Raw genomic sequence first — 22,994 nt, 5'->3', positions numbered from 1 at the left:
GCGTCCCCGAGAGCCCTGGGAAAGCGGGTGGCGTCGGATCGCGCGCCCTGGGCCTCGGCCGCACCCGGGAGGCGGGCGTCTCGTCCTCGAGCCCGTCGACCTTGCGGCAAGCGGGGAGGGGAGAGGAGGGGGCGCGCCCGGAGGCCCCGCGGGCCCGCCGCCGCCGCTGCCGCGTCCCTTTGTTTCTCGGCGCTTCTTCGCGGGCCGCAGCCTCGCGCGGGCGCCTCGGGCTGCGGGGAGGGGGAGGGGAGAGGAGGGCCTGCGGGTTGGGGGGGCACCTCTCGGCTCTCGGGTCTCTGCCCCCCGGGAGATGGGGTGGGAGGCCGAGACAGCCCCCCTAGGCCAGGTCCAGGCTCCCCACCTCGCCAAGGCTCTGGGCCGCGAGGTGACCTTGAGCGCGGCCCGCCCGCCTGCTCGCCCGCACCGCTAGCCCCGCGCTCGGTGCTTTCAGCAGCCACGGAGCTGGTCAGCTCCCGAGCGCGCAGCCCCTCCCGCCCGGCCACGCCCTGCCTGGCCACGCCCTGGCACGCCCATCTAGGCCCCGCCCCCAGGGCCCCGGGGGCCCGGCCTCGCCCGAGCCCTCGGATTCCCACTCGGCAGCCCGGGCGTATCCCGGGGGCGGGGCTGGCCAGTTATAGCCCCACCCCGGCTCCACCCCCGCCCCTGCCGCGCGACTCCGCTCCCCGCGCCGCCGCGCGTCCTTTGTCTGGTCCCGGCGCCTGGGCCTCCCTCTTCCACTCTTCCTATCTCTCCGTCTCTGCGTGTGTGTCTCTGTGCATTGTGTCTCTTTCCGGGCCCCTTTTTCGAGTCGTGGCTAGCACTGGGGGTGGGGGCATGATTGGCGCTCCCTCCATGCCTAAGCCTCTCCCCTCCTGGACCCTGGGACCCGCCCACCTGGCTCTGAGAAATGAGGTCCCGGAGGCCTGGCTCACCTGCTGTGTGACCTCAGGCCGTTCCTTTCCCTCTCTGGGCCTCGTGCTGTTCACCCAGGTCTGGGAACCGGAGTGTGGCCTCCTGAGGATCTCAGAACTCCCGCAACAGTCCAGCATCTCCTAGACGTCCTCTGATCGGTTCTCTCATTTGAAAAAGGAAACTAATGCACAAAGGGAAAGAGGGTGTGGTCAGAGGTCACACAAGGGCCTTGAGGACCTAGGTTCTCCAGTGAGCGAGCCTTTGGGCAGAGATGTATCATGGGGACAGGCTGGGAGGAAGAGAGGTGATAAATTAAGACCAGGAGGACCCTGCATTGAAGAAGGGCCCAGAAGTAGGAGGCTCAGTCAGCACCACGTGGTAGCCCAGCCTCACCATGCATAGCCACTCAATGCCCTATTGTCGCCGGTACCCAGGCATCTGTCACTGTGACTGGGGCCAGGGGGCGCAGCTGGGGGCCGTGGGGGTCAGACACAGGAGGTTCTAGGAAAAAAGTGGCCTCAGGTGTGTTCCCTGCAAAACCCGTACGTCAGATGTATGTGCGATGGTGGAAAAGAGGAAGAGAGAATGATGAGGCCAGGGACACAGAACGGTTCAGAGAGAGGGCAGGACAGTGGAGAAGAGAGGGAAACAGAGGAAGAAAGAGGGAGAGAGAAACCAAAAGTCGGGGGAGACTTAGAAGCAGCACTGGAGAGAATGGGAAGCTTCCCTAACCCTCCATCTTTTATCTGCCCTCCTCCTCCCTGACTTTGCCACCCCCCCATCTCTGTCTGGGGCCAGTCGCTGAAGTCCCTTTGATGCCCATGTAGCCACCATCCCAGGCTGTGCACTTACTGCGGGCTGGGGCTGGGCGGGTGTGGCCTCCATCAATCTGATCCCCATTATCAGCTCAGCCGGCTCAGCCACAGAGGAAACGCGACACTGGTCCCGCTAAGCTCTGGCACAGATGGGAGGGAGAACGGGTGGTGGCCAGATTAGCAGGCTGGGCCTCAAGAACCTGGGTCTGAACCACCCAGTCATCTCTTCACTCTGCTCAGGTTGGGGACATCATGGGAGGGGGGCAGCCGGTAACTCTTTCGGCTCTGGGGTCATTGGATCAGGAGTCAGATGTTGACACCACCCCCTCCACCTCTTCCTGTCACCCTGGACAAATCATAGGTCCCTGTGACTAACCCTCAGTGTCCCCATCTGAGAAATGGAGGAGACCCTTCATACTGTCTCCTCCATTTCTTGTGGGAGGTCAATGAAAACTTTGCACATGCTCAGTGGAGTTAAAAAATAGGATCTAGCGCAGTGGCTCATGCCTGTAATCTCAGCACTTTGGGAGCCCAAGGTGGGTGGGTCACATGAGGTCAGGAGTTCGAGACCAGCCTGGCCAATATGGCGAAACACCGTCTCTACTACAAATATAAAAAGTTAGCTGGGCGTGATGGTGCACACCTGTGGTCCCAGCTACCTGGCTGAGGTGGAAGAATTGCTTGAACCTGGGAGGCAGAGGTTTCACTGAGTCAAGATCATGCCATTGCACTCCAGGCTGGGCAAGACCGCAAGACTCCATCTCAAAAAAAAAAAAAAAAATAGGGATGTAGCATGTCCAGAAGCAGTGGCTTGTGTACTGCCAACTGCTTACTGGGCTCTTATAGCAAATATCAACAATTCAACATAGAACTCTTACCTCAATGAGCTTAAATGCAAATTCAAAATCCACCTCCAGGGCCAGTCATGGTGGCTCACACCTGTAATCTCAGCACTTTGGGAGGCTAAAGCAGGAGGATCGCAGCCTGGGCAACATGGCAAAACCTCATCTCTACAGAAAAAGAGAAAAATTAGCTGGCTGGGTGGTGCAAGCCTATAGTCCCAGCTACTTCGGAGGTTGAGGCAGAAGGAGGTTAAGGCTTCAGTGAGCCATGATCGCACCACTACACTCTAGACTGGGCAACAGAGCAAGACCCTGTCTCAAAAATAAACAAGGAAAAGAAAAACCCCACAAAACTCTTAATGAACCAGGATGCAAATTCAGAATCCAGCTCCATACATGTGAGATCTCTGTGCCATACCTTCCTTAAGGAAGAACAGAGAAGCATAGAGAGGTGACCTAACTGTCAGAGGACAGCATGAGGAGGGTGGAGTCTGGCATGTGTAGCCCTCAGTAAATATTTGTTGAATTGAATTAATAGACTCAACCGATGGAGTGGGTTTAAATGTCGTGATGCCCAGCGCACGGCAGAGAGCAGGTACTCGGCTTCACTTTGCTGTTATTATTTTGTTATTATATTACTGGTCTTTTCATTAGGAGAGTGGGCTCTAAAGTCCAAACCCTGAAACTGAATTTTTTTTTTATTTTTTATTTTATTTTTCTAATTTTTGAGACAGAGTCTTTCTCTGTCACCCAGGCTAGAGTGCAGTGGTGAAATCTCGGCTCACTGCAAACTCCGCCTCCCAGGTTCAAGTGATTCTCCTTCCTCAGCCTCTCAAGTAGTTGAGATTACAGGTGCCCACCACCATGCCTGGCTACTTTTTGTATTTTTAGTAGAGATGAGAGTCCGCTGTGTTGGCCAGGCTGGTCTCGAACTCCTGACCTCAGGTGATCCTCCCGCCTAGGCCTCCCAAAGTGTTGGGATTGCAGGCATGAGCCACCATGCCCAGCCTGAATTCTTGTTTCACCATTTGCCACCTGTGCAACCCTGTTCCTATTCCTTCATTATTTTTTTTTTTCCTTAAGAGTCAGGGTCTCACCCTCTCACCTAGGCTGGAGTGTAGTGGCATGATCACGCTCCCTGCATCCTCAAACTTCTGGGCTCAAGTTGATCCTCTCACCTCAGCCTCCCAAGTAGCTGGGACTACAGGCATGCACCACCACACTCAGCTAATTTTTTTGGAAATTTTTTGGTGGAAACAAGATCTCACTGTGTTGCCCAGGCTGCTCTCAAACTCCTAGGCTTAAGTGATCTTCCTGTCTCAGCCTCCCCAGTCACCCTGTCCCTTCATTGAGACTCTCTTTCCTCGTGTATTAAATGGAGAAAGGAATCTCGTCATGTTCAACAGCAGGAGAACCACCTGGAAGTTTCACATGAGGAATTTTTCCTGGCACACAACAGGCACCTCAATACATGGTTATGCGATCAGTTAAGTATTAATGTTAGGAGACGGGAATGCAGAGCTGTGCAGTGCACGTTACTGCATCACTGCAGGTGCCATGCAGACATTGCTAATCAACCCAATGCATGTTCCTTTTGAGGCCGGATGTGTCTTCAGAGTAGTCCTCCAGGCAGCCCTCCCAGGAGCAACTCAGCCAATTGGAGATGCAGGGGAGCTGACCTTCTGTGCCATCTGTTTTACAAGAGTAAATGGGCCAGGCATGGTGGCTCATGCCTGTAATACTAGCACATGCCTGTAATACCAGGCCAAGGCAGGCGGGTCACCTGAGGTCAGGAGTTAGAGATCAGCCTGGCTAACATGGCGAAACCATGTCTCTACTAAAAATACAAAAAATTAGCTGTGCATGGTGGCCCGCGCCTGTGGTCCCAACTACTTCGGAGGCTGAGGCAGGAGAATCGCTTGAACCTGGGAGGTGGAGGTTGCAGTGAGCCAAGATTGTGCCACCACACTCCAGCCTGGGTGACAGAGCAAGACTCTGTCTCAAAAAAAAAAAAAAAAAGTAGATGGTGACTAGGTGCAGTGACTCATGCCTGTACTCCCAACACTTTGGAAGGCCGAGGCAGGAGGATCCCTTGAGACCAGGAGTTTGAGAACAGCCTGGGCAACGTAGCAAGATCTCATCTCTACAAAAAATAAAAAATTAGCTGTGCATGATGTATTGCACTTGTAGTCCTAGCTACTGGGGAGGCTGAGGTGAGAGAATCACTTGAGCCTGAGAGTTCAGGGTCAGCCTGGGCAACAAAAACAGCTCTGCAAACAGATCCAGGACTGAAATGAAGTTCCCTATTCATATGTCTCTGAATTCACTTTTGTCACCTGTAAAATGGAGAATGTGTTCTCAGTCTTTTAAGGTTGTTTGGAGAGTAACTGAAAATATGCCTCAAAGTATTTCCCACAGTGCCTGGCACACAGTAGATGCTCAGTGTAGTGAAATGCTCATTAAAATAGCAGTATTAGGCCGGGCGCAGTGGCTCATGCCTGTAGTCCCAGCACTTTGGGAGGCCGAGGCAGGCGGATCACGAGGTCAGGAGATTGAGACCATCCTGGCTAACACGGTGAAACCCCGTCTCTACTAAAAATACAAAAAATTAGCCAGGCGTGGTGGTGGGCGCCTGTAGTTCCAGCTACTCCGGAGGCTGAGGCAGGAGAATGGTGTGAACCCGGGAGGCGGAGCTTGCAGTGAGCCGAGATCGCTCCACTGCACTCCAGCCTGGGGGACAGAGTGAGACTCCGTCTCAAAAAAATAAAATAAAAAATAAAATAAAATAGCAGTATTGCCCCATGCAATGGCACATGCCTGTAGTCATAGCTACTTGAGAGGCTGAGATGAGAGGATTGCTTGAGTCCAGGAGTTGGAGGCTGCAGTGCGCTACGATTGCACCTGTGAATAATAACTGCACTCCAGGCTGGGCAACATAGAGAGACCCCATCTTTAAATAAAAGAATAATAGGCCAGGCATGGTGGCTCACAACTGAATTCTTTATTTTTATTTATTTATTTTTTTTTTTTTTGAGACAGAGTCTCACTCTGTCACCCAGGCTGGCGTGCAATGCTGGAGTGCAATGGCATGGTCTCAACTCACTGCAACCTCTGCTTCCCAAGCAATTCTGCCTCAGCCTCCCTAGTAGCTGGAATTAGAGGCACCCATCAGTACGCCCGGCTAATTTTTTTGTATTTTTAGTAGAGACAGGGTTTCACCATGTTGGCAAGGCTGGTCTGGAACTCCTGACCTCGTGATCTGCCTGCCTCGGCCTCCCAAAGTGCTGGGATTACAGACGTGAGCAACCGTGCCTGGCTACAACTGAATCCTTAGCACTTTGGGAAACTAAGGTGGGAGGATCACTTGAGGCCAGGAGTTTGAGATCAGCCTGGTAACATAGCAAGATCCCATCTCTACAAAAAATAAAGAAAATTAGCCAGGCATGATGGCACATGCCTGTAGTCCCAGCTTCTCAGGAGGCTGAGGTGTAAGAATCACTTCAGCCCCGGAGGTTTAGGCTGAAATGAGTCATGATCATACCACTGCACCCCAGTCTGGGTGACAGAGCGAGACCCCGTCTCTAATAATAATAATAAATAATGTAGGTGTATTATGAGGTACGGATGATGGATGTGACAAGCCTGCTTTTAATTCCCATGATCATGCCCATGACAGACATAACTAACCAATTCCAGATGCTTTCCAGCATATGGCTTTAGCTCCTACCCCAGGCCAGTGTGACTATAATTTGGAGTTTGCAGCAAAATGGAGCAGAGGCTCAGAAGCACTAAGTAGTCTATCTGAGGACACACAGCTGGGAAATGTTAGAGCTGGCACCGTTCTTGGTTGGCAGTGGAAGTTGGAAATGCACACTCTGGATCAGAAAAACTCATATGCAAATCCCTGTTCCACCATTTATATGCTGCATGATCTTTGGCAATTTTTAAAATATCTCAGTTTCCTCATGTATTAAGTGGGGGTGAAGTGGGGGAGGAAAAATTCTCTTTTTAGGATTGTTGTGAATAAGAACAGAAAACTTGCATGTAGAGTGCTTTGCACAGTGCCTGGCACACAGTAGTAGCCAATATTTGGGAACAATTGAGATATTGGAGCTTGAGTCAGGGATGGCTGAGATAATATGTACCTGCTGGCTGTTTCTAGTTGTGTGGCCACAGCAGACATTGCTAATCAATCACAGTGATCTTTCGTACTGAAAACTGTATGTGATTTCTTTTCCTTTTTCTTTTCTTTTCTCTTTTCTTTTTTTGAGAGGGAGTCTCACTCTGTCGCCCAGACTGGAGTGCAGTGGTGTGATCTCAGCTCATTGCAAGCTCCGCCTCCCAGGTTCACACCATTCCCCTGCCTCAGCCTCCGGAGTAGCTGGGACAACAGGTGCCCACCACCATGCCTGGCTAATTTTTTGTATTTTTAGTAAAGACGGAGTTTCGCCGTGGTTAGCCAGGATGGTCTCGATCTCCTGACCCCGTGATCTGCCCGCCTCGGCCTCCCAAAGTGCTGGGATTACAGGTGTGAGCCACCGTGCCCTGCCTCTTTTCTTTTCTTTTTGAGACAGAGTCTCACTCTGTCACCCAGGCTGGAGTGCAGTGGTGTGATCTCAGCTCACTGCAATCTCCACCTCCCAGATTCAAGCGATTCTCCCGCCTCAGCCTCCCAAATAGCTGGGATTACAGGTGCCCACCACCCCACCTGGCTACTTTTTGTATTTTTAGTAGAGACGGGGTTTCACCATGTTTGATCAGGATGGTCTCAAACTCCTGACCTCTGGCAATCCACCCCCCTTGGTCTCCCAAAGTGCTGAGATTACAGGCATGAGCCACCACGCCCGGCTTCTTCTTCTTCTTCTTCTTCTCCCTCTCCCTCTCCCTCTCCCTCTTCTTCTTTTTTTTTGTTCGACAGTGTCTCACTATGTTGCCCAGGCTGGAGTACAGTGGTGCCATCATGGCTTACTGCAACCTCCACCTCCTGGGCTCAAGCAATCCTCCTGTCTCACCATCCTGAGTACCTGGGACCACAGGTGCAAGCCACCATGACTAGCTAATTTTAAGATTTCTTGTAGAGACAAGATCTCACTGTGTTGCCCAGGCTGAGCTTGAACTCCTGAGCTCAACCAATCCTCCCACCTCGGCCTCCCAAAGTACTGGGATTACAGGCATGAGCCAGCACGACTGGCCTAAATGTGGTTTCTGAATTCTTCTTAATTCATTCCTCCAGGAAGACACTACCAATCAGTATGTGGGTTTGTTTTTGAGACGGAGTCTTACTCTTGCCCAGGCTGGAGTGCAGTGGTACGATCTTGGCTCACTGCAACCTCCGCCTCCCGGGTTCAAGCAATTCTCCTGCCTCAGCTTCCTGAGTAGCTCGGATTACAGGCGTCCACTACCACACCTGGCTAATTTTGTATTTTTAGTAGAGACAGTTTCGCTGTGTTAGCCAGGCTGGTCTCAAACTCCTGACCTCAGATGATCCACCCGCCTCAGCCTCCCAAAGTGCTGGCTGGGATTACAGCCGTGACCCACCACGCCTGGCCCAGTTCAGGTTTTCAAGTGAGGGCAAACCTATGTGCCAACTGTGCCACTGAAGAAGATGTAAGGAAATGCTGGCTACTTGACCTTCTTATGTCCCTGACAGTTAAGGTCAGTCAAATCCCAGCACTGTTTCCTGCTGATTTCTGAAGTGGCTTTAAAATTCTCCTCTACATAGCCCTTCATATAGCCCTTGCCAATTGTTCTGAATTTTCAGCAAAGTGAAACAGAGGCCCTAGCAGGCATATCCAAAGACGCATAGTGAGTTGTCAGAGCCAGTACCAGCCTGGTTGACTGTTACAGTAAGAAAATTGGGCCAGGTTCAGTGGCTCGTGCCTGTAATCCCAACACTTTGTGAGCCTGAGGCATGAGGATTGCTTGAGGCTGTGAGTTTGAGACCAGCCTGGGCAACATAGTGACACCCCATCTCTACAAAAAAAAATTTTTTTTTTGAGACAGATTCTCTCTGTGTCGCCCAGGCTGGAGTGCAATGGCACGATCTCGGCTCACTGCAAACTCCGCTTCCCAGGTTCAAGCAATTCTCCTGCCTCAGCCTCCTGAGTAGCTGGGATTACAGGCGCGCGCCACCACACCCCACTAATTTTTGTATTTTTAGTAGAGATGGGGTTTCACCACATGGGTCAGGCTGGTCTCGAACTCCTGACTTCATGATCCACCCGCCTCGGCCTCCCAAAGTGCTGGGATTACAGGCATGAGCCACTGCGCCTGGCTCAAAAAAAAAAAAAATTTTTTTTTTGAGATGGAGTCTTGCTCTGTTGCCCAGGCTGGAGTGCAATGATGTAATCTCAGCTCACTGCAACCTCCACCTCCCTGGTTCAAGCATTTCTCCTGCCTCAGCCTCCTGAGTAGCTGAGATTACAGGCGCACATCACCATGCCCGGCTAATTTTTGTATTTTTAGTAGAGACGGGATTTCACCATATTGGCCAGGCTGGTCTCAAACTCTGACCTCGTGATCCACCCACCTTGGCCTCCCAAAGTGCTGGGATTACAGGCATGAGCCACTGCGTCTGGCCCAAAAAAATTTTTAAAAATTAGCCAGGCATGGTGGCGCCCACCTGTAGTCCTAGCTACTTGGGAGACTGAGGCAGGAAGAATGCTTGAACCCGGGAGTTTGAGGCTACAGTGAACTACGATCACACCACTGCACTCCAGCCTGGGTAACAGAGCAAGACTCTGTCTCTAAAAAAAGAAAAGAAAATTGTAGAGTGGTCTTCACATTCGGAGGGTCTGCATTTCATTTCCAGTGCCACAGCAGATAGCCTATATGACTTCAGCACGTTCCTTAACATCCTTAAGCCTCAGATTCTCCATCTATCATAGCAAAATTAACTTATACCATTTAATAATTAATTATTTTATTTTATTTTATTTTATTTTGAGATGGAGTTTCGCTCTTGTTGCCCAGGCTGGAGTGCAATGGCGGGATCTCGGCTAACTGCAACCTCCGCCTCCCAGGTTCAAGCAATTCTCTTGCCTTAGGCTCCTGAGTAGCTGGGATTACAGACATGCGCCACCACGCCCGGCTAATTTTTTTTTTTTTTTTTTTTTTTTGTATTTCTAGTAGCGACGGGGTTTCTCCATGTTGGTCGGGCTGGTCTCGAACTCCCGACCTCAGGTGATTTGTCTGCCTCGGCCTCCCAAAGTGCTAGGATTATGAGCGTGAGCCACCGTGCCTGGCCTTATTTATTTATTTTATTACTATTATTTTTAAATGGAGTCTCGCTCTGTCACCTAGCCTGGAGTGCAATGGCACGATCTCAGCTCACCACAGCCTCCGCTTCCCAGGTTCAAGCAATTCTTGTGCCTCAGCCTCCCGAGTAGCTGGGATTACAGGCATGTGCCACCACACTTGGCTAATTGTTGTATTTTTAGTAGAGACGGGGTTTCACCATAGTGGCCAGGCTAGTCTTGAACTCCTGACCTCCAGTGATCCTCCTGCCTCAGCCTCCCAAACTGCTGGGATTACAGGCTTGAGCCACTGCCCCCAGCTTTATTTATTTAGTTTTGAGACAGGGTCTCACTCTGTCACCCAGGCAGGAGTGCAGTGGTGTGATTACGGTTTACTGCAGCCTTGACCTCCCGACCTCAGGTGATCCTCCCACCTCAGCCTCCCAAGTATCTTTGCTACAGGCACACAACATCACATTCAGCTAGTTTTTAAATTTTTAGCAGAGACAGGGTTTCTCCATGTTGCCCAGGCTGGTCTCGAGCTCCTGAGTGCAAGCAATCCGTCCACCTTGGCCTCCCAAAGTGCTGGAATTACAGGCGTGAGCCACTGTACCCAGCCAACTTCTACCATTTTAGAGTCTTTGTGTGAATTAAATAAACAGCATGTCCTCCTCAACATATATGTAAAAAAAATGCTAAACCACCAAAAAATTCAGCAAATTAAATCAAGCAATGTATATAAACAAAACTACAATATGCATGACCAAGTTTGGTTTATCCCATCAAGATTGGCTTAATATTAGAAAATCAATTAACGGCTGGGCACGGTGGCTCACGCCTGTAATCCCAGCACTTTGGGAGGCTGAGGCGGGTGGATCACCTGAGGTTAAGAGTTCGAGACCAGCGTGACCAACATGGAGAAACCCCGCCTGTACTAAAAATACAAAATCAGCCGGGCATGGTGGCGCATGCCTGTACTCCCAGCTACTCAGGAGGCTAAGGCAGGAGAATCACTTGAACCTGGGAGGCGGAGTTTGGGGGGAGCCGAGATTGCGCCATTGCACTCCAGCCTGGGCAACAAGAGCAAAACTCCGTCCCGCCCCCCCCGCAAAAAAGAAGAAAATCAATTAACATAATTCATGACATTAATGTATTAAAGCCAAAAAATGGGCTGTGTGCGGTGACTCATGCCAGTAATCCCAACACTATGGGAGGCCAAAGCAGGAGGATTGCTTGAGCCCAGGAGTTCGAGACCAGCCTGGGCAATATGCCAAAACCCCGTCTTTACTAAAAATACAAAGAAAAAAAAAATAACCAGGCTTGGAGGCGCATACCTGTAGCCCCAGGTACTGGGGAGGCTGACGTGGGAGGATTGCTAGAGCCTGGAAGGCAGAGGTTGCAGTGAACCAAGATTGCCCTACTGCACTTCAGCCTGGGTAACAGAGCGAGACTTTGTCTCAAAAATTAATTAATTAATTAATTAAAGCTAAAAAATGGTTTCAGTTGATGTAAAAAAAGTCAATAAAATTCAACATCCTTTTTTTAAAAAGTCTTAGGATCTAGGAATAAAAGAAAATGTTCTTAACCTGATAAAGGCCATCTAGAAAAAAACCCATAGCAAAGATAATGTTTAGCTGCAAAATGTTTAAAGCACCTCCCTTAACATCAGGAATAAAGGGCCGGGTGTGGTGGCTTACGCCTGTAATCCCAGCACTTTGGCAGGCTGAGGCGGGCAGATCACGAGGTCAGGATTTCAAGACCAGCCTAGCCAGCCTGGCCAACACAGTGAAACCCCGTCTCTACTAAAAACACAAAAAAAATTGCCGGGCGTGGTGGTGGAAACCTGTAGTCCCAGCTACTTGGAAGGCTGAGGCAGGAGAATTGCATGAACTTGGGCGGCAGAGGTTGCAGTGAGCCAAGATCGTGCCATTGCACCCCAGCCTGGGTGACACAGGGAGACTCTGTCTTAAAAAAAAAAAAATCAGGAATAAAGAAGCCACTATCACACTGTAGCCCCTGAAATGACAAGAAAAATAGATAACAGGTATAGAATGAAGACGAAAAAATAAAATTGTTATTATTTGAAGATGTTTTATGTTATACAATAAAAGCAAAAGAACAAAATAGCTCAGTGGGAAAACTGGGGGTGGCAAGGGGAGATGGAGGCAGGTAAATGACTAGTAAGAAACTTATGCATGAAGCAAAAGACATAATTAGCACATTTGGGATAGGAATTACCTTTGGTGGGAGCAGGCAAATAAATATGTTTAGGGAAGGGCTTATGAGGCTTCAAAGCTACTAAAAGGGCCAGGCGTGATGGCTCACACCTGTAATCCCAGCACTTTGGGAGGCCAAGGTGGGAGGATCACTGGAGCCCAAGAGTTTGAGACCGGCCTGGGCCACATAGTGAGACCCCATCTCTACAAATAATTTTAAAATTAACCGGACATGGTGGCATGCGCCTATAGTTCCAGCTACTTGGGAGGCTGAGGTGGGAGGATTGCTTGAGCCTGGAAGGTCGAAGATGCAGTCAGACTTGATGGCACCACTGCACTCCAGCCTGGGTGACAGAGCGAGACCCTTTTTCTAAAATAAAAGCTACTAAAAATGGGGCCAGACGCGGTGGTTCATGCCTGTAATCCCAGCACACTGGGAGGCGGAGGTGGGTGGATCACCTGAGGTCAGGAGTTCCAGACTAGCCTGGCCAACATGCTGAAACCGCATCTCTACTAAAAATATAAAAATTAGCTGTGCATAGTGGCATGCACCTGTAATCCTAGCTACTCTGGAGGCTGAGGCAGGAGAATCGCTTGAACCCAAGAGGCGGAGGTTGCAGCAAGCCGAGATCGCACCCCTGCACTCCAGCCTGGGTGACAGAGCAACTAACTAACAAACAACAACAAAAACAAAGAAAGCTACTAAAAGTGTTAGATTTACTTTTCTGAGAGCGAAAGTATTTATTTTATTTTATTTTTGAGATGGAATTTCACTCTTGTTGCCCAGGCTGGAGTACAATGGCGCAATCTCGGCTCACCACAACCTCTGCCTTCCAGGTTCAAGCGATTCTCCTGCGTCAGCCTCCCGAGTAGCTGGGATTACAGGCATGCGCCACCACGCCTGGCTAATTTTGTATTTTTAGTAGAGATGAGGTTTCTCCATGTTGGTCCGGCTGGTCTCGAACACCCGACCTCAGGTGATCTGCCCGCCTCGGCTTCCCAAAGTGCTGAGATTAGGGGCGTGAGCCACTGCGCCCGACGTGAAAGTGTTTCTGGTGTGAAAGCGTTTATTATTCTGTAAATGCACAGGTTGATTTTAGGCCTCCGTTTGCATATATAGTAGTCATATAAGTGATTTCTTGCAGTAAAAACATCAGGTGCTTTGTTTCCCCCCAATGCTTATTCCAATATATGGAATCCCATCATTATTCCGATCATTAGAATAATAAAGTGACCCCTCCCCATGACGAAGCCCCTATAAGACATGGCTAATTCATCACCACCGAGCCACTCATTCCTGCAGGCCCCTGGTGTGGGGACTGGGCGGTGAGCGGATGCGACCTGTTATCTCCAGCAGATACTGGGGGCCATGGAGTCTCAGGTGGGGGGGGGCCCGGCCGGCCCGGCCCTGCCCAACGGGCCACTCCTTGGTACAAATGGAGCCACTGACGACAGCAAGACCAACCTCATCGTCAACTACCTGCCCCAGAACATGACCCAGGATGAGTTCAAGAGTCTCTTCGGCAGCATTGGCGACATCGAGTCCTGCAAGTTGGTTCGGGACAAGATCACAGGTGTGGCTGCTGGAGTTGCAGGGGGGAACAGAGGTGGAAGCCTCAGAAATACAGAGGTGATGGGGGCAGGTGGGACCCTTGCTGAGGTGTCTCGGGGGTAATCGAGGCAGGAGGTGGTCTAGGGATGTGAGGTCTGATGGGGAGATGGGTGTACCCCCTAGGTGAGGGTCTCGGGAGCGATGGAGGCAGATGGGACTCTAGCATCGAAGGTGTGATCTGGAAACAGGAAGGTGTGAACTTGGTGGGGAGGGGACAGTCTCTCAGGCCTGAGGGGGGACACTGGCAGGTGTCAAGGCTGGGTGGGAAGGTCATCATTCTGGTTCTGCCCACAGGGCAGAGCCTTGGCTACGGGTTTGTGAACTATTCTGACCCCAATGATGCAGACAAAGCCATCAACACCCTCAACGGCCTCAAATTACAGACGAAGACCATCAAGGTTGGTGCCTCCTTCTCCAATCCCTCCACGACCACCCACCCCAACTGACTGTCCCCAACCCCCTACTGCCACCTACTCGCCCCCACACATCCATGTCCACTGCCTTTCAGGACTCATCCCCAGAGGGGCTCAAATCTCCCCTCCAAGGCTTCCCAGCTGGGGTGGGGGCAATGGCTTTCCCTCTCTAAACCTCAGTTTCCTCACCTGTCAATGGGGACAGTACCGGCTCCACGATCTCTGGAGGCTCAGGGAGTCAGCCAGGCCCTGTAGGGCGAGTGACCAGGGTCCTGTGAGCAGTCCCCTCCCTGCTTTTGTCATGGAAATGGAGGTGGGGGCCCATCTGCCATCTGGAGCCTAATTAGGGTCTGGGAGGGCGGGATTATGGGCGGCCCATCCCCCACTTTGTGCAACACCCCTCCCCCAGGACCTCCCTTCTCAGCAGCTGCAGCTGGGATCCTACAAGCCCAGGTTCCCTGGGGGGGAATCGTCATGGAAACCCCCCTCTCTGTGTTCGCCTAGGGGTGTTTGGGCTCCGCCCTGCAAATCTGCTCCCGGACCCTGGAGGAAGCCAGGGTGGGGGGGTGGCCCATCTGGCCCCTAGTTCAACGTGGGAACAGAGGTGCAGGAATCTCTTCCCTTTCCTGATGTGGGGGGTTGGGGATTGGGGTGGGGGAGTGAAGTTGTGACCCAGTGGGTCCGTTCATGGCCAGTGAGACCCAGAAGCCCCAGGGCATGAGGACCCCAGACCCCAGCGACATTGAGATGCAGCGTGTGTGTGCGTGCGTGTGTGTATGTGTGTGCGTGTGTGTGTGTATGTGTACGCATGTGTGTATGTGTGTATGCATGTGTGTGTGCGTGTGTGTATGTGTGGTGTATGTGTGTGTGGTGTGTGTGTATATGTGTGTATGTGTGTGGTGTATGTGTGCGGTGTGTATGTGTGTGGTGTGTGTGTGTGTGCGGTGTGTATGTGTGTGGTGTGTGTGTATGTGTGTGCGGTGTGTATGTGTGTGTGGTGTGTATGTGTGTGTGCGGTGTGTATGTGTATGTGTGTGGTATGTGTGTATGTGTGTGGTGTATGTGTATGTGTGTGGGGTGTGTGTATGTGTGGTGTGTGTGTGGTTTGTGTGTATGTGTGTGGTGTGTTTGGTGTGTGTATGTATGTATGTGGTGTGTATGTGTGTGGTGTGTGTGGTGTGTATGTGTGTGTGGTGTGTGTGTGGTGTATGTGTGATGTGTGTGGTGTGTGTATGTGTGTGGTGTGTGTATGTGTGTGTGGTGTATGTGTGTGGTGTGTGTGGTCTGGTGTGTGTGTGGTGTATGTGTGTGCAGCGTATGTGTGTGGTGTGTGTATGTGTGTGTGGTGTGTGTGTGTGATGTGTGTGTGGTGTATGTGTGTGTGTGGTGTGTGTGTGATGTGTGTGTGGTATGTGTGGTGTGTGTGTGTGGTGTATGTGTGTGTGTGATGTGTGTGGTGTGTGTGTGGTGTGTGTGGTGTGTATGTGTGTAGTGTGTGTGTGATGTCTGTGTGGTGTGTGTGTGTGGTGTATGTGTGTATGATGTGTGTGTGGTGTGTGTGTGGTCTGGTGTGTGTGTGGTGTGTGTATGTGTGTGTGGTGTGTGTGTGTGTGATGTGTGTGTGGTGTGTGTGATGTGTGTGGTGTATGTGTGTGGTGTGTGTGTGATGTGTGTGGTATGTGTGGTGTGTGTGTGTGGTGTGTGCGGTGTGTGTGTGTGGTGTATGTGTGTGTGTGATGTGTGTGTGGTGTATGTGTGTGCGTGGTGTGTGTGTGTGGTGTGTATGTGTGTAGTGTGTGTGTGTGTGTGGTGTATGTGTGTGTGTGATGTGTGTGTGGTGTATGTGTGTGTGGTGTGTGTGATGTGTGTGTGGTGTATGTGTGTGTGGTGTGTGTGATGTGTGTGTGGTGTATGTGTGTGTGGTGTGTGTGTGTGGTGTGTGTGGTGTGTGTGTGTGGTGTGTGTGGTGTGTGTGGTGTGTGTGTGTGTGTGTGTGTGTGTCATCTTGAGTTCTGAGATACAGTGTTTATGATCCAGGTGTCCCGTGACTCACTGTGGCTCTGGCTGTGATACAATGGTTGTGGGACACTGTCTATGCGAGTGGCTGTGGCCAGGCACAGTGGCCCACGCCTATAATCCCAGCACTTTGGGAGGCCGAGGCAGGAGGATCACTTGAGCCCAAGAGTTTGAGACCAACCTGGGCAACATGATAAAACCCTGTTCCTAAGAAAAAAAAAATTTAATTAGCTGGGCGTAGCATCTTGCACCTGTAGTCCCAACTACTTGGGAGGCTGAGTGGGGAGGATCACTTAAGCTGAGGCGGCCGAGGCTACAGTGAGTCATGTTTGCACCACTGCACTCCAGCCTCGGCAACAGAGCAAGACCCTGTCTAAAAAAAAAAAATGTGTATATATATGTATGTATATATATATATATATATATATAGAGAGAGAGAGAGAGAGAGAGAGAGGCTGCTGTCAAGTGGATCTGTGTATTTAAGACTTTGGGTAGATTCCTATGTGTCTGTAGGATAAGGTTTTTTGTGTGTTTTTGTTTTTGTTTTTGAGACAGAGTCTCCCTCTCTCACCCAGGCTGGATTGCAATGGCGCGATCTTGGCTCACTGCAACCTCTGCCTCCCAGGCTCAAGCGATTCTCCTGCCTCAGCCTCCCGAGTAGCTGGGATTATAGGCACCCGCCACCACACCTGGCTAATTTTGTATTTTTAGTAAAGACGGGGTTTCTCCATGTTGGTCAGGATGGTCTTGAACTCCTGACCTCATTATCCACCCACCTCAGCCTCCCAAAGTGCTGGGATTACAGGCGTGAGCCACTGCACCCGGCCCAGGATGAGGTGCTTATTATTTGACAGGTGCATGTGACACTGTGACTCCGGCTGTGACCTGGTGGGGCCTCAGGGATGCGTCTGGCTCTGGCAGGATGTTTGTGTGTCACCGCGATGTTGTGTGGGTGTGTCTATCTGTGCCCTGCTCTGAGGGATTGAGTGTGACATTGTGTGCTTGTGCTGCGCTGTGATGGGTATGTGGTTCTATCACCTTCACTGTAATTCTCTGAGACTCCCTCCTGAACGTTGCTGAGAATGTGACAGTGGCCTGTGGCACCCTCTGGCTGGTTTCATCTCTGAGGCTGTGCAGTGGGGCGGCACTGCATGGCCTTCTGTCTGTCCCTGGGTGTTTTTGCCTGTGTGATAGTGTTGCGCGGTCAGTCCGGACTGGGCGCTATGGCAGCTGCCCAAAATATCTCCAGCTGCCTGCCACGGGCCAGGCCCCATCCCAGGGTGGGGTGTGGGTGGAGTTTGGTCCATCCTTGCCCTTGGGAAACCCATGTCATGGGCGGATGGAAAAGGCCTGTGAAAAACTCCTCTGTGTCTCAGACGGTGCTGGACCTCCAATACCCACCCCCGATCTTACCCCCAAATCTACTCCCTCAACCCAAATCTGATTTATCAGCAAGTACCCTCACAGCTCCTAGCCCCATGGGAGATAAAAAAAGAAGAGAAAACCGTCAAATACATTGACATGATTTCTTTCTTTCTTTCTTTCTTTTTTTTTTTTTTGAGACGGAGTCTCACTCTGTCACCCGGGCTGGAATGCAGTAGCGCGATCTCGGCTCACTGCAACCTCCGCCTCCCAGGTTCAAGCAATTTTCCTGCCTCAGCCTCCCGTGTAGCTGGGACTACAGGCGCCGGCCACCACGCACAGCTAATCTTTGTATTTTTTTTAGTAGAGACGGGGTTTCAGCATGTTGGTCAGGCTGTTCTCGAACTCCCGACCTCAGATCATCCACCCGCCTCAGCCTCCCAAAGTGCTGGGATTACAGGCGTGAGCCACGGTGCCCAGCATGGACATGATTTATTTCTTAATTAATTAATTTTTTTTTTTTTTGAGATGGAATCTTGCTCTGTTACCCAGGCTGGAGTACAGTGGAGCGCTCTTGGCTCACTGCAATTCCGCCTCTCAGGTTCAAGTGATTCTCCTGCCTCAGCCTCCTGAGTAGCTGGGATTACAGGCGCCTACCACCACGCCCGGCTAATTTTTCATTTTTAGTAGAGATGGGGTTTCACCGTGTTGGCCAGGGTGGTCTCCAACTCTTGACCTCAAGTGATCTGCCCACCTCGGCCTCCCAAAGTGCTGGGATTACAGACGTGAGCCACCGTGCCTGGCATGGCTGTGATTTTAAAAATCACTATTATGGACATGACAGTGGCTGATGTGATTGTCTTTTTTTTCTGGAGAACCCCAGGTGCACAAAATTGCATTAATCAGACCCTGCCCCCCACCATTCACTCTCAAACTGCTTTATCTCTTTTGTTCATTTTTAAATTAGTTATTTCTTTCTCTTTTTTTTGAGACGGAGTCTCGCTCTGTTGCCCAGGCTGGAGTGCAGTGGCGCGATCTCGGCTCACTGTAAGCTCCGCCTCCTGGGTTCACCTCATTCTCCTGCCTCAGCCTCCTGAGTAGCTGGGACTACAGGCGCCAGCCACCACGCCTGGCTAATTTTTTGTATTTTTGGTAGAGACGGGGTTTCACCGTGTTAGCCAGGATGGTCTCGATCTCCTGACCTCGTGATCTGCCTGCCTCAGCCTCGCAAAATGCTGGGATTACAGGCGTGAGCCACCGTGCCCAGCTTTAATTAGTTATTTCTAACAGAGGCGTACACTCTCACAACTCACTGTCTCAACGCACTGTCCCAAACAAAAGCCAGAAGACAATGACCCTGCCTATCAAGAGGTTAATTAGAAGAAACAGAAAATAGAGGCTGGGCACAAAGGCTCACACCTGTAGTCCCAGCACTTTGGGAGGCCGAGGTGGGAGGATTGCTGGAGCCCGGGGGTCAAGGCTGTGGTGAACCATGATTGCATCACTGTACTCCAGCCTGGGCAACACAGCGAAACCCCATCTCAAAACAAACCCACAAACAAAAACCTCACTTAACAAGAAAAAGAAAGAGGAAAGGAAGGAAGGGAAGGAGGGAGGGAGGAAAAATAGATATGGCAGACATAAGGGGGAGAATTGCTGATGACCACGCCCCAGCCTCTTCCCCAGACCCTGGCGACAGGTCACCCACTGAGCATTTGAGAGGTGGACTTCCCTACCATGCTTCCAGGACATTGATAAATACACAATGACACAAGGTCACACAATATTCCCTGCTTTGTAAATAGACTTTTCTGTCCCCATTTTACAATACTCACCACTCACCACCATTTCTGGGAAATAAATATACATGTCCATCTTTTTCTCTTTTTTTTTTTAGAGACAGAGTCTTGCTCTGTAGCCCAGGCTGGAGTGCAGTGTCTGTGATCATAGCTCACTACAGCCTCTAACTCCTGGGTTCAAGTGATCCTCCAGCCTCAGCCTCCCGAGTAGCTGGGACCACAGGTGTGTGCCACCACACCCAGCTAATTTTTTTTTTTTTTTTTAGAGATTGTGGCGGGGGGGTGGGGGGGTCTTGCTATATTGTCCAGGCTGGTCTCAAACTCCTGGGCTCCCTTGATCCTCCCGCCTTGAACTTCCAGAGCGCTGGGATTATAGGCATGAGCCACTGCACCTGACCCACCATTTTTTTAAACACCTGCAGAGTGTTTCATTATTGGGTTGGACTATTATTAATAATGTGATTTTGGGCCGGGCACTGTGGCTCACGCCTGTAATCCCAGCACTTTGGGAGGCCAAGGCAGACGGATCACCAGGTCAGGAGATTGAGGCCATCCTGCCTAACATGGTGAAACCCCGTCTCTACCAAAAAATAGAAAAAATTAGCCGGGCATGTTGGCGGGTGCCTGTAGTTCCAGCTACTTGGGAGGCTGAGGCAGGAGAATGGCGTGAGCCCGGGAGGCGGAGCTTGCAGTGAGTCGAGATCGCGCCACTGCACTCCAGCCTGGGCAACAGATCGAGACTCCGTCTCAAAAAAAAAAAATGTGATTCAGATAACAGTGCTAAAATGTGTCTAATTCCTAGTTGGGAGAAGTGCTTTGAGAAACAGTAATGGGGTGGTGGGGGGAGGACGACAGGGAGGATGTTTCAACTGAGACCCGAAGAAAGAGGAGGAAGAGCATTCCAGGCAGAGAGAACAGGCAATGCCAGGGCCCTGAGGCTGAGATGTGCCTGGTGTGTTTGGGAAAAATGGGGGAAGTTCAAGTTGCTGGAACACAGTAATTGGGGCAGAAAGTAGGGGGAGATGAGGGCAAGGATGTGATGGGGAAGAATGTGCAGGGTTTTGCGGTCCAAGGAAAGGACTTTGGCTTTTCTGCTGAGGAAGGTGGGAGCCATAGAGGGTTCTGAGCAGAGTGGGGGATGTGATCTGGCTCAGGTGTTCACAGGCGCCCTCTGGCTGCTATAGGGGGAACAGACAGTGGGGGATGAGAGCAGGGGGACCAGGGTGGAGGCTGCTACACTGGTCCAGGTGATCAGTAGTGAAGGCTGGGCCAGGGTGGGACAGTGGCAGTGGGGTGAAGTGTGTGGATTCTGGATAAGGAGGAAGGTGGAGCCTACAGGATTTACAGTGGGTTGGATGTGCATGTGAAGAACAGGTGTCGAGAACAACCTGAACCTGGGGACATGAGCACTTAGGAGGACAGAGTTGCCATTAGTGAGTTGGGGCAGATTGGAGGCGGGTGGGAGCAGGAGGCACCCATGCTGTGTATGAAGTGCCCTTGACACCCTCATGTGGGGCATCTGAATGCAGGTGCCACCAGGGGTGCAGACTGGGGACATTTGGGAGCTGATGACTAAAGACCTGAGTGTCCCTGGGGGGCCCAGTGTAGCTGGGAAGAGAAGGGGCTAGTGTCTTAGGTCCACGCTCCATAGGCATGGGAAGAGTGGCTGGGTGTGGTGGTGCATGCCTGTAGTCCCAGCTACTTGGGAGGCTGAGGTGGGAGGATGGCTTGAATCCAGGGGTTGGAGGCTGCAGTGCAGTATGATTGCACCTGTGAATAATAACTGCATTCTAGCCTGGGCAACACAGCAAGACTCCATCTTTCAATAAAATAAAAATAGGCCAGGCATGGTGGCTCACACCTGTAATCCCAGCATTTTGGGAGGCTGAGATGAGAGAATTGCTTGAGGCCAGAAGTTCAAGACCAGCCTGGGTAACACAGTGAGATCCTGTCTCTACCAAAAAAAAAATAATAATTAAAGATTAGCTGAGGCCGGGGGAGGTGGCTCACACCTGTAATCCCAGCACTTTGGGAGGCCGAGGTGGGCGGATCGTGAGAGCAGGAGTTCGAGACCAGCCTGACCAACATGATGAAACCCTGTCTCTGCTAAAATTACAAAAATTAGGCAACGCGTGGTGGCTCACGCCTGTAATCCCAGGCTCACTTTGGGAGGCCAAGATGAGCGGATCACAAGGTCAAGAGGTCAAGACCATTCTGGCCAACATGGTGAAACCCCATCTCTACTAAAAATACAAAAAAAAAAAAAAAAAATTAGCTAGGCGTGGTGGTGGCACGCCTGTAGTCCCACCAGTCAGGAGGCTGAGGCAGGAGAATTGCTTGAACCCGGAAAGCGGAGGTTGCAGTGAGCCGAGATGGCACCATTGCACTCCAGCCTGGCAACAGAGCGACACTCCGTCTCAAAAAAAAAAAAAGGAAAAAGAAAAAAAATGCTGGCCAGGCGTGGTGGTGGGCGCCTGTAGTCTCAGCTACTTGCAGGGCTTAGGCGGGAGGATTGCTTGGGCCCAAGAGGTCAAGGCTGTAGTAAGCTGAGATCACACCACTGCATTCCAGCCTGGGTAAAAAAGTGAGATCCTGTCTTAGAAAAAAAAAAGTTAATGTTTGTTGATGGACTGTCAAGCATGTGATAGTGATGTGAGTCGGGTATTCAAGGATCCCTTTGGGGTCACATGTCACCCCAAGGAGACATGTCCTCCCTAGGTGGCAGGTCCCCATCACTCTATACAGGCAGTGCCAAGTTGTTACAGCCACTGCCATGTCCCCTCTCCCATATCTGACTCAGCCCCACCCATGGTGACAACTCTAGAGATAATTATTGATTGACACATGGATCACTTCTGCCAACTCTGATGGTTTAGATATGGCCTCACTCTCTCCATCTGTGAAATGGGTCTCTGCCTCACCCCTGTCCGTCTGACCCCCTCACCCAGGTGTCCTATGCCAGACCCAGTTCAGCATCCATCCGGGATGCTAACCTGTACGTCAGCGGGCTCCCCAAGACCATGAGCCAGAAAGAGATGGAGCAGCTCTTCTCCCAGTACGGCCGCATCATCACGTCCCGCATCCTGGTGGACCAGGTCACAGGTCAGGCAGTCAGGGAGGGTGCATCTGGTGGGGGCGCTGGGCAAAGGCAGTCAGGTGGGACCAATGTGGAGAAACCGACCAAGACGCCAGGGCATGAAGGACAAGAAAACCGACCAAGATGCCAGGGCAGGGAAGGGAGAAGTAGGGTTACACAGGAGGGGACAGGGTCGTCGTGATGGACATCCCCGCCCCCTGGCAGGTGTCTCTCGGGGTGTGGGATTCATCCGCTTTGACAAGAGGATTGAGGCCGAGGAGGCTATCAAAGGACTGAACGGGCAGAAGCCGCTGGGCGCAGCTGAGCCCATCACAGTCAAGTTCGCGAACAACCCGAGTCAGAAGACAGGGCAGGCGCTGCTCACCCACCTCTACCAGTCATCCGCCCGGCGCTACGCAGGCCCCCTACACCATCAGACACAGCGTTTCCGGTGAGCCCCCTGCCACCCACCCAGATGGCCCCAGGCCGGGTGCCCCCAAGCTTGCAGCCCTCCCTGAACCCCATTCCTGCCGAGGGGAGGGATGCCGGGAGGGTGCGCACACATGGGAGCCAAGGAGCCTATCTGTCAGGTACCAAGGCCAGCAGGCCCTCAATGTGTACTGGCCACGACGATTGGCATTCTTGGTGTTAAAGATTTTGGCATCATCTGACTGGGTTCCAGCTCTGGTGGCCCCT

The 22,994-nt window shown here is 51.5% G+C and overlaps 1 protein-coding gene across 3 annotated transcripts in view; it reads left to right on the top strand.

Moving 5' to 3' along the window:
* ELAVL3 (ELAV like RNA binding protein 3) overlaps positions 1 to 22,994 on the top strand; it is a 30,339-nt gene that overhangs the window by 850 nt on the left and 6,495 nt on the right. For 2 of the 3 annotated variants that reach the window (XM_054464015.2, XM_054464013.2), the window contains exons 2-5: positions 13,375 to 13,594; positions 13,927 to 14,030; positions 22,171 to 22,324; positions 22,524 to 22,749. In XM_054464015.2, coding sequence (XP_054319990.1) covers positions 13,375 to 13,594; positions 13,927 to 14,030; positions 22,171 to 22,324; positions 22,524 to 22,749 — 704 coding nt within the window. The remainder of the gene's footprint in view (positions 1 to 13,374; positions 13,595 to 13,926; positions 14,031 to 22,170; positions 22,325 to 22,523; positions 22,750 to 22,994) is intronic. The other variant, XM_054464014.2, reaches the window with a different exon arrangement.

Source organism: Pongo pygmaeus, chromosome 20 (genome assembly GCF_028885625.2).
Source record: "Pongo pygmaeus isolate AG05252 chromosome 20, NHGRI_mPonPyg2-v2.0_pri, whole genome shotgun sequence".
Classification (NCBI taxonomy): Eukaryota; Metazoa; Chordata; class Mammalia; order Primates; family Hominidae; genus Pongo; species Pongo pygmaeus.
Note: the sequence above shows the minus strand (reverse complement) of the source record. Positions and strands in the feature narration are given on the sequence as shown.